General features: G+C 58.1%; 2 protein-coding genes across 2 annotated transcripts; one reads left to right on the top strand and one right to left on the bottom strand.

The window, feature by feature from the left end:
- Positions 1–502: 502 nt before the first annotated feature.
- On the bottom strand, positions 503–2,556 carry gliC (cytochrome P450 monooxygenase gliC). The gene is made up of 3 exons (XM_040947530.1): positions 2,327–2,556; positions 2,078–2,262; positions 503–2,004 (listed from the first exon to the last, which is right to left on the bottom strand). Exons 1-3 carry the CDS (start codon positions 2,441–2,443, stop codon positions 765–767), a joined length of 1,542 nt encoding a protein of 513 aa, XP_040799442.1. The 5' UTR covers positions 2,444–2,556; the 3' UTR covers positions 503–764.
- Positions 2,557–3,817: 1,261 nt separating this feature from the next.
- Positions 3,818–10,644, top strand: BO72DRAFT_433141 (putative nonribosomal peptide synthase; the record flags this gene model as incomplete). Its single annotated transcript, XM_040943189.1, has 2 exons — positions 3,818–10,417; positions 10,516–10,644. The coding sequence occupies 2 exons, from the start codon at positions 3,818–3,820 to the stop codon at positions 10,642–10,644; spliced, it is 6,729 nt and encodes a 2,242-aa protein (XP_040799443.1).
- Positions 10,645–10,703: the final 59 nt, after the last annotated feature.

Consider the following 10,703-nt stretch of genomic DNA (forward strand, 5'->3'; position numbering starts at 1 on the left):
AAGCAGTGGCCTTTGGTCTTGGAAAAGAAAGCAATTAACTGGGGCTCCCAAGGCACAGACAGGGAGGTCGACGGGCGAGCAAGGGGTAGCCCTAGAGCAAGGGACAAACAAGACCCGTCATGGAGAATTTTCAAGGGATGAATGGATGGGTAATGAGTATCTCACACCGCATTTCCAGACAGCCTCTGTGACTGTCTGTGCCCCCAACCGATGATCGTCGAAACAATGTTCGTAGGGTGCGACTCGAGCAGCATTGCCGGTCCCCCACTTGAAAACGTGCCCTAGTACGGCAATATCTCAACCAGCGATCTTAGGGCTCTGAATTCATTGCGCCTCATTATCATCTGCGATCCTATTGAGTCAAACCATACGCTGACCATGTTAATGCCCGTCGTATGCCATGCCATGTGCCAACACGTGGATGATGAATGAATTTAGCCATGTGAGGCTATCTGAGGAATTAACAAACTAGGAATGAGGCCACAGGGCCGCCAACGCCATGCGAGCGAGATGCTTGGTGGGGACCAGAAAAAGACTTTCACCAACCAGATCATCGACTGGATCTTGTACCCTAATAACATGAGAGCTTGGAGGCAAAACTTTGACAAACTGTACATGGGAGATAACATCTTTCGGTAGCTGGTAGGGAGGCGGTAGCCCTATTTTGGATCATTCACTTCTCGGCTTGGGGTACACTCAACCCTAACAACAGCACCAGCTTTAATTTGAATCAAAACAAAATCGAACCCAAACAAGCTATAGCCTCAAATCCTCTCGCAAACAACCGGGTTCTGCGCCATTGAAAACCACGTATCCGGCCTGCGTGTCTTCCAGTCCTCTTTCCCCCCCGCCAACGCCTCCGGGACGGAGATCCTATATTTCTCAATCAAATAGACGGCCAGACACTTCATCATCGTATCCGCCAGGGCCTGGGCCAGACACTGCCGGGGGCCAAACCCGAACCGCCACAGCCGATACCGGTACTCGGTCACCGACGCCTCCATGTAGCGGTGCGGGCGGAACTCGTCGCCGTCCGCGCCCCACGCAGGATCGCGCCGGTTCAGCGCGTTGGTGTCGACGATGAAGTACGTGCCCCGGGGAACGACATAGCCAGCCACCGCGCGGTCCTCCGGCAGGTACTGCGGGTACGTGTAGTTGGCGATGGGGCGCAGGCGCCCGTTCTCCACGACGCATCCGGCGAGGAGCGTCGTGTGGCTCGCGATGTACTGCTCCCAGGCCTCGGGGGTCCCCCGCGCCCGGGCTTGGGCAATCTCCTCGCGCAGCTCGGTCTGGATGTCCGGGTGCAAGGCAAGCAGGAGGGCCAGCCAGGCGAAGGTGCCCATGGTCACGTCGACGTTGGTGAACAGGCCCTCACTGATGGAGTGCAGGACCTCGCTGCGCTTGACGCGGCCCTCGTTGATGGAGCGGTGCAGCGAGACGATGGGGAGGGAGGTGGTGCCCTGCGCGAGGATGTGCGCGTACGCCTCGTCGTTGAAGGTCTCCCAGCGGTGTTCGAACTCGTGCAGCTGCCGGCGCAGCGTCGGGTAGAAGAGCCGGTTGAAGGTAAACATCGACCACCCGCCCTTGAAGGTGTGCGACCAGATCTCGTTGCGGAGGTCAATCAGCTCCGTGAGCTCCTGGTTCATCGCCTCCGGGAGCTCGCCGTAGACGATGTCCTTCAGGATCCAGAACGGGAACGAGCTCAGATCCTCCGTCGCCCGGAGCTGCAGCAGCCTCGTCATGCCCTGTTGCGCACAGCGGTCTTCGAACTCGGCGAAGTGGCGCTCGACGCGCGACGTGACCACGCCCACATACGCCGTGGCTTTCTGGCCAAACGGGGGCGCCACGACCGAGTGCACGCGCTTCCAGTGGCTGCCGTTGAGCAGGCCCACCCCGTCGCCGAGCAGCGCGCCCAGCACCCATCCGGCGTTGGCGCTGTTGACCTTGAAATGCTTGTCAGAGTCCTTGTAGATGGCTTTAACGTCGTCGGGCCGCGTCAGAACGCTGTATCGTTGGTCAGCGAGAAGATAAGCATACCGAGGGAGGGGGGGGGGAGAGGAGGAGGAGGAGGAGGTACATTTCTGGAACAAGTCCAGTCCAGATACGGTAGATTGGCCCGTATTTCTTCTCCCAGTCGCCCGAGACCGTCTCGCCATCGAGGAACTTGGTACTGCCGCCACCATCGGGAAACTTGTAAGGACGCGTGGGGATCTGAGATCTGCCGCTGACGGAGCTGACGGGGTAACGCCACCGCAGGTATTTCTGTATATAATTAGAGTCTCGTGGAGACAACCAGAGACAAGCAATCGGTATGCTTCAGACTTACATCGATAATATATGATAGAACTGAATTGCTCCAGCTGTTGGGATCAAAAGCCCACCAGATGAAGACCGCAATGGTCGTGAATATTGCCTGGGCCCAGATTAATTGTTCGCGAGACATCTTGGTGGCTTTGCCAGAATCCGTTAGGGACCGATCGGATTGTCAAAAATAAGAGATGGAGAGATGGGTCTGTAGAATAAAACGGTGAATTATGTGTGACGGGCACTGCTGGCCCTCGTTTTGTTGAGGAAGATCATTCTGCGAGGGGCGGCGGCCATACAGCAGCATAATTGCCTTATAATGCAATGCAATGTTACAAGGCCAACTGGATATACTCAGTCTACGCATGGGAAAGGCGTGATTCCGATGTTGCACATTCCTGCCGCCCCGACAGTCCACCTGCACATAGGTTCGGTAGCATTTACATTCCGCAGAGCAGGTTTGTATCCTTGCGGAGACAGCGAGCGAGCATTCCATTCGCTTGTGTCGCCCAGCACTACTTAGAGTCAGCCGCGCAAGGGACGTGCCGCACCGCTTGAACGCCCCTGACATGCTGACTTGCCTCTTTCTTGAATGTTATACACCGCGGACTTGGATTAAAAGCCAGCAATGCTGTTCTAAATGGCCGGATATTGACTCCTCACAGTCAAGCTTACTGAATGGTTCCTTTCAAGGCACGTTGTACGTAACTAGATGGTGCTGGATCCAATAAAACCTGCACGGGTGGGTTCTAAACCATGTAAGGTGATCAGGAACGTGACCCGTAGCAATGCTAGCGAATGGACCGGTATGGCGTGCGCTCGCTGCTCCTTGCTGTTCCCCACAATAGCTGGGAACTGATGTCACCATGCCAGGAAGATGGATGGCTTGCTTATATCGGCCACTGCCGTGCAATGGCTGAGCATGACATATAATGACTGCTTGTGGCGTCGTACATCGTAAACTCTACCCCCCCTGATAAGATACGAAGGTTTTAGGGTAACGTACCTAGCTCTGATGGCGCTGGCTGAGATGGAGTCACAGCCAACTATTTTTCCGACTTTGAACGGCGGTGATGATGAACATGCTGTCTTTCATGTCATCCGCTCACAGTTAAATTCAAAATTGACCACACAATGGCGACATGGCGACAGCGCCCGATGGGCACATTGTATCAAGCTCGCATGGGCCGTTCTACTTGCACGCTACGCCGGCAATGAAGCTCCCAGCTTCACTGTCGTTGAGGACGTTCATGCGGCACCAGGCCTGTGTTCGGCCTCGCGTCATTCTCGTACGGAAGCTCATGTCGAGACCTGGGAAATTTCAGAAACCCCGAATGCCGGTGTCGCCGAGACGGCACGCAGGCGCAAAGCAGAGCCGTGGCCCGCACAACAACGGGGTCGTGAAGCGCTGCCTGACACCGGAGTTCGAATCCAGAACCACAGCAGCCATCAGCATGGCTCGGGCGACTACGCTCCGATATCTGATGGCTGCAACTTGCTTGTTACTCTGGATATGTGCCGGTCTCCCATCGACATCTCTCTGAGATTCTCGAGTACAACCATAAGCGACAAGTATGCACAGACGATCATCGAGACCTTGACGCATCTCTTCGAATGTTTACTGCAGAGCCCTCACGCCAAAATGAGCAGCGTCAGCTTCTTGGGGAGGCATGCGTCACGTTTGCTTACAGAGTGGAACGATCCAAAGCGACTCGCCAGACCGGGGACATGTATCCATGCCTTGATTCTAGCTCAGTGCCAACAGCAACCCGAGGCAGAGGCCCTGTGTGCGTGGGATGGCTCAGTCTCCTACGCCGAGCTCGACCGCCTCTCCAGCGCTTTGGCTGACCGACTTGTCTCGCTAGGCGTGCGATTGGAGACCATCGTGCCTGTCCTTTTCGAGAAGTCAATGTGGACCGTCGTGGCCATCCTGGGCATTTTGAGGGCCGGGGGGGCATTTGTTCTTCTGGACGCCTCTCAGCCTGATGCACGCCTGGTCGAGATCTGCACCACCTGCCAGGCGAAGGTAATACTGGCGTCACAAGCACTCCACGAGACCGCGAGGAAATTGTGCGAGACGGTGGTCTGTCTCCCGATTGAATTGTGTACGGAGAAGAATCTTCCACCGCTGAATCGACCCCCCACGCCGCCAGAGAGTGCGGCAGACGCAGCAGCATATATCGCCTTCACCTCAGGCTCCACCGGAAAGCCCAAAGCCATTGTCATCGAGCACCAGTCATTCTGTGCCAATGCCCTAGCGCAGAACGAAGCCCAGAACCTCAACCGCCAGTCGCGTGCCTTTCAATTCGCTTCCTATGGATTTGACAGCAGTATCCTAGAGATGCTAATGACCCTGATCGCCGGCGGCTGCGTCTGTGTGCCATCGGATACCCAGCGGATCAACGAACTCGCTTCCACCATCAACCAGCTCCGCGCCAACTGGGTGGAGCTCACGCCCTCGGTGGCCAGAATGCTGACGCCCGAGGCGGTGCCCAACATCCGGTCACTGCTTCTGGTTGGCGAGCCGCTATCGCAGGAAAACATTGCGACGTGGTCCGGGAAGGTGCAACTCATTAATGCCTATGGGCCGGCCGAGTGCAGTGTCGTCACCACGATCCAGCCCTACGTGAAGCCGTCCGACCCGTCGAATATCGGCCGGTCACAGTCGGGCCATTGCTGGGTCGTAGATCCCCATGATATCTCCACGCTTCAGCCGATTGGCGCGGCGGGCGAGCTCCTCATCAGTGGACCCCTGGTCGGCCGAGGATACCTGAACCACCCAGCCCAGCAGGCATATGTGCGCGCCCCGCCCTGGGCTGCGGACTTCGGGTTACCGGTAGGGGAGCGCTTCTATCGCACTGGTGATATGGTGTATTACAATATCGATGACGGGACGTTACGGTATCTAGGCCGCAAAGACCGGCAGGTTAAGCTTCACGGCCAGCGCATCGAGCTGCCGGAGATCGAGCACCACGCGCAGCTGTATCAAAAGGGGCTCGTGGCCGCGGCGGATGTTGTGAGCCCGCCCGGCCAGGCCTCCGACGCTATACTGACGTTGTTTGTGGTGGGGCAGGGAGCTGGGGCGGTCTTTCCGAGCCAGGATGGAGCAGCAGAGCTACTTGCCCCCGTTGACGAGCGCACTCGCGCCTTCTGGAAAGAAATGCGACGCTGGCTTCTCGAGCGGTTGCCCTCGTACATGGTTCCCACCAAGTTCGTGCCGATGCACCGCTTCCCCTTGACAGCGACTGGGAAGCTCGACCGGAGGACTTTGGTCGCTCTTGCTTCCAAGGCTCGGGTCTCAGACGAGGTTCGGGACCTCCAAGCACCGCCGAGTCAGCAGCCTGCATCGACATGTGACGTAAAGAGTACCCTGTGCTCGCTCTTTTCGAACGTTCTGGGAGTCCCGGAAACCCAGATCGCCGCCGATGACGACTTCTTCGCCCTTGGAGGGACATCATTGAAAGCGATCGAGCTGGTGGCTCGCGCACGCGACAGAGATATCATCATCACGGCTACGGACGTGATCACGCTTCAGACCCCAGCAGCCCTCGTCCAGGCTGCTTCTCGGTGCCACGACCTCCCTGTCATTCCCCCTTACAGTCTCATCAGTGAGGCCAGCCGTCTCCCTACCACCGCCAGGATAACTTCTCAGTTGTTGCAAGAGGACAGCATTGAAGATGTGTACCCATGCACCCCTCTACAAGCCGGGATGATGGCATTGTCAGTCAAGATCCCAGATGCTCTGGTGGGCACCTTTGCATTCACTCTGCCGCCGCAAACAGACCTGGCGAAATTCAAGCTGGCCTGGGAACAGGTCATTACAGCCAATCCCATCTTGCGGACCCGGATCGTCCAATGCGAAAGTGAATTCCTGCAAGTCGTCGTTGCGGCGAAGACCGTCCCTTGGGCCGACTCCTACCCCACTGGTGACAGCTGGCCAATGGGCCTAGAAGCCCCTCTCCTGCGCATGGCCATGATTGATCGAGCGCAGTGGAATAAGGAACCTTTGTTTGTCGTGAGAATGCACCATGCCATCTTCGATGCTTGGTCCTACGCGCAAATCCTGGAGGATGTCGAACAAGTATATCACGGCGGTGCATCGCCAAAGCGCCAACCTTTCAATCACCTCGTTCAATACATATCCAACCTCGACGCGAAGGCGGCACAAGAATTCTGGAAGACTGAACTTGCTGGATACAATGCCACCGCGACCTCCTTTCCACCGCTCCCCCAAAGCGGAACGACGGCGTTGCGCTCTCCTCAATCTCGAAGTATCCATGTCCATTCCACGACCATCGATCAAGACTGGGCACTGGCAAGCAAGATTCAGCTGGCCTGGGCTATGGTTATATCGGCGCATACAGGCACGAACGATGTTGTTTTTGGTCTGACCGTGTCGGGGAGGACGGCCCCAGTGCTGGATATTGACCGGATTATGGGGCCGACCATTGCAACAGTCCCCTTCCGAGTCCAACTCCGGCCCGACCAAGCCATTCAAGATGCAGTGACTGAGGTCCACGATCACGCCATCTCCCTCGTGCCTTTCGAGCACACCGGGCTGTTGTCGATTTGCGACTGCAGCCCCGAGGCTGCGGCCGCCTGCGCCTTTCAAAATCTGCTGACAGTCCGACTGCGCCCAGCCGAGCGATCGCAATCGATCATGGCGGATACGCCGGAGAACGAGGAGGAGGATCGCAATTTCAATACGTACCCTCTCTCAATGATTGTTCAGGCGCGGAAGGACTCCTTGCAGCTCAAGGCGCTGTTCGATGGCTCCATGGTGCATGACAGCCAGGTGCAGATCATCCTGGAGCGGTTCGCCTCAATTCTAGAACGGATCCTGCACCAGCCACAATCACGTATCCGTGACTTGTGGTTGCCGTGTCCCTCTGATAAGCATCGATTGACCGCGTGGAATCAGCGGGAGCTCGGAGAACGACCAGGCTTTCTGCACCAGCTGATAGATGGTTATGGTGCGACGCAGCCCCAGTCGGAGGCTGTCTGTGCGTGGGACGGCTCCTTGAAGTACGCCGAGCTGATTAGGGCAGCGCGCTCCTTAGCTGCGCACCTTCAGTCCCAGGGAGCAGCACCGGAGACCGTGGTTGGCATCTGCACCGAGCGCTCGAAATGGCTCCCTGTGGCCATGCTGGGGGTCCTCATGTCCGGCGCAGCTCTGGTCTGCTTGGAGCCCAGCTTCCCCGTCCCGCGCCTGCAAAGTATCTGCCGAGACGTGGAGGCGCAGTTGGTGATCTCCACTGCCATGTTTCGGGACAAGTGCCGCCAGATCGTCAATAACGTGGTCGTCCTGTCCGACGATGGAGTTGCTGGGTTCGATGACACCAATGCGTACCGCCCTCCTTCATTGAGCCTCCAGAATGCAGCGTACGTTGCGTTCACGTCCGGCTCCACCGGCGCGCCCAAGGGAGTCACCATGGAGCATGAGATGCTTTCTCTGACGGTGCGGGGCCACGCAGGGCTCTGCGGCTTGTCGCTCGGATCCCGAGGTCTCTCGTTCTCGTCGCTTGCTTTCGATATGTGCGTTCTCGAGGTCACCTTCGTCCTCGGCGCCGGTGGCTGTCTCTGTATACCATCCGAGGCCCAGCGGACGGACGATCTCGCCGGGACGATGGAGGAGATGAAAGTGGACTGGACCATGCTCACGCCCGCAGTCGCGCGCACCCTCACCCCAGCGGCCGTGCCCACCCTGAAAACGATCGTCCTGGGAGGCGAGCCCTTGTCGGAATCCGACATCGCCACCTGGAGTCCCCACGTCGACTTCCATGAAGCTTATGGTCCCGCCGAGTGCGCCATGCTCACGACCACGGCGGTACATCTCCAGCCGGGGTCTCCACCATCCAACGTTGGACTCCCGCCCAATGCCTCCTGTTGGATCGTTGATCCCGACAATCACCACCGCTTGCAACCTGTCGGGTGCGTGGGGGAGTTGGTCATCGGGGGCCCGATTGTCGGACGAGGATACATCAACCGCCCGGCCGAGACCGCGGCGGCCTTCATCCACAGTCCGGCGTGGGCAAGAGACTTCCCATTCGTCGCGGGCCATCGCTACTACAAGACAGGGGATCTAGCCTACCACAACCCCGACGGCAGTATCTCCATCATGGGCCGCAAGGATTCTCAAGTGAAGCTGAACGGCCAGCGCATCGAGCTCCACGAGATCGAGCATCATGCCGAGGCGTATCAGAGCGGCGCGACCTACATAGCCCTGCTGGTCCACCTGGAGCATCTCCGTGGATCTCGCATTGTGCTCTTCACCTGTGCAGCTCGGGACGTGGGCTTCGATGGAGGCGTGAACGCGGCCGCACAGACAACAACAACAACACTCTCAACCTCGTCGTCTCCATTCGTCCCGGACGTGGACCGGTACCACGAAACCATCCAGCGGCTGAAGGAGCATCTCAGCCAGACGCTCCCGCCCTTCATGGTACCCTCCATCGTAATCCCGCTACGATATCTGCCCCTGAGCCCTAGCGGAAAGGCCAATCGGAAGGAACTGCGGGCGTTGGTGGAGGCAATGCCACGAGCTCAGCTTGCCAGGTATCTGGGCAGCAGCAGCAGCAGCAGCGAGACGACGCAGACAAAACGACCGCCCGCGTCCAGTCAAGAGAAATTCGTCCATCGGGCGTTCGCCAGCGTGCTCGCGGTGGCCGAAGATGCCATTGGCGTCGACGACAGCTTTTTCACCTTGGGTGGAGATTCAATCAGCGCCATGCGGCTGCTGGGCCTGTGTCGAAAGGGGGGAATGCGCATGACGATGTACGAATTCCTGGCGAACAATACCGTTGCTCTTTTCTGCGAGAAAGCCCGCATGGTCACCCCCGCGAATGAAGCCCCACTCGTCCCTGTCGCAGTACCAAATGGAAAGAAAGTCGCCCCTGAGCACCCAGCGAGTCCAGCAGTCCTGCAACTCAGCCATGCTGAGTGGGAAGCCGTTTACGATCTGGCGGGGCAGCAGTCCGTCGGGTCCCTCCAGGATGTCTGCGCCTGTTCCGACGCCCATTGCGGTATGCTGGAGGTTTATACTTCCCAGTATCGGGGAAACCTAATTTTTGCCCTCGAAGCCGCAGATAATGCCGTTATTAGCCCAGACCAGGTCGTGTCCGCCTGGAGAGAAGTGGTTCAGCGGCATACCGCGCTGCGCACGGTGATAATTCGCCGTCCCGGCAGCAAGAAGCAGTACCTCCATGTTCTGCTCAAGAGCGCTTCGCCGACGGTGGTGGTCCTGCCTCCTGGTGAGGATACTCTCGAAGTGCTCAAGGCGCTGCCAACGACCCCGTGGGAGAAGGGCTCGCCACCCCACCGGCTGATCGTCGGTCAAGACCGGTCTGGACAGGTCCTCTTCCGGCTGGAGACTGGCAGCGCGCTCATCGACGCCATGTCGGTGCCCATCCTCCTGAGCGATCTCGCTCTGGCCCTGCGCGGCAAGCTCCCGCCGGACGCCGCCACCCCGTATAGCGACTACTTGGCGTACCTGCAGAGCCGGTCCAAGGAGGAGACGCTTGAGTACTGGAAGGGCGCCCTGGCCGATGCTCGCCCATGCAGGCTGCCACGACGACCCAGTGCGGACAAATTCCCAGAGTTGGACTGCACACCCGAGCACCGCTCCCTACCCCGACTGATGAATCCGGAAGATCTCGCTCGTCTCGACACATTCTGGCGCTCGAACGGCCTGACGATTGCCAACATCTTCCAGCTCGCCTGGGCACTGCTTCTGCAGCATTACACCCACATCTCGGACGTCTGCTTCGGCAGCATTGTGTCGGGCCGCGACATCCCCCTGCCGCACATCTGGCAGATGGTGGGCCCATTTTTCAACATCCTTCCCTGCCGGATGGTGCTGGGTGGCGACGACAACGCACCACGCACGGTCCTGGAGGTGCTGCGTGCGAACCAGATGAGCATTCAGCAGCGCAACGACCACCACCACTGCTCGGTCCCCGAGGTTGTTCGACAAGCTGGGCTGAATATCCACGGGGACCAGCAGCTCTTCAACACCGTGCTGACGGTACAACCGGAGTTTGAAACTTCCGCGTCTACTACCACGGGGATTGGCTTCAACATGCTGGAAATGGATGATGCTACTGAGGTTAGTAATGTCCTCCATAATGTAAGCCTCGAAGTGCTGCGAACGCTAACCACCATCTCTAGTACGATATGTGCTTGGCTGCGGTCCTATCGCCGGGCCGCATTCAGCTGGAACTGCGATACTGGTCATCCACCTGCTCAGACACGTACGCCTCGGAGATTCTGCATCACTTCTGCTGGGCTGTCGGGTGGATTGTGGATCATCCGGGGGATCCTATCGCTGCTGTTGCATTTTGAAGGAGGACATATATGCATAGTTGTAGCCACGTAAGGTATATAAGAAAGAGAATAAATTG

The sequence above is a fragment of the Aspergillus fijiensis genome, assembly GCF_003184825.1.
Source record: "Aspergillus fijiensis CBS 313.89 unplaced genomic scaffold BO72scaffold_37, whole genome shotgun sequence".
Lineage (NCBI taxonomy): Eukaryota > Fungi > Ascomycota > Eurotiomycetes > Eurotiales > Aspergillaceae > Aspergillus > Aspergillus fijiensis.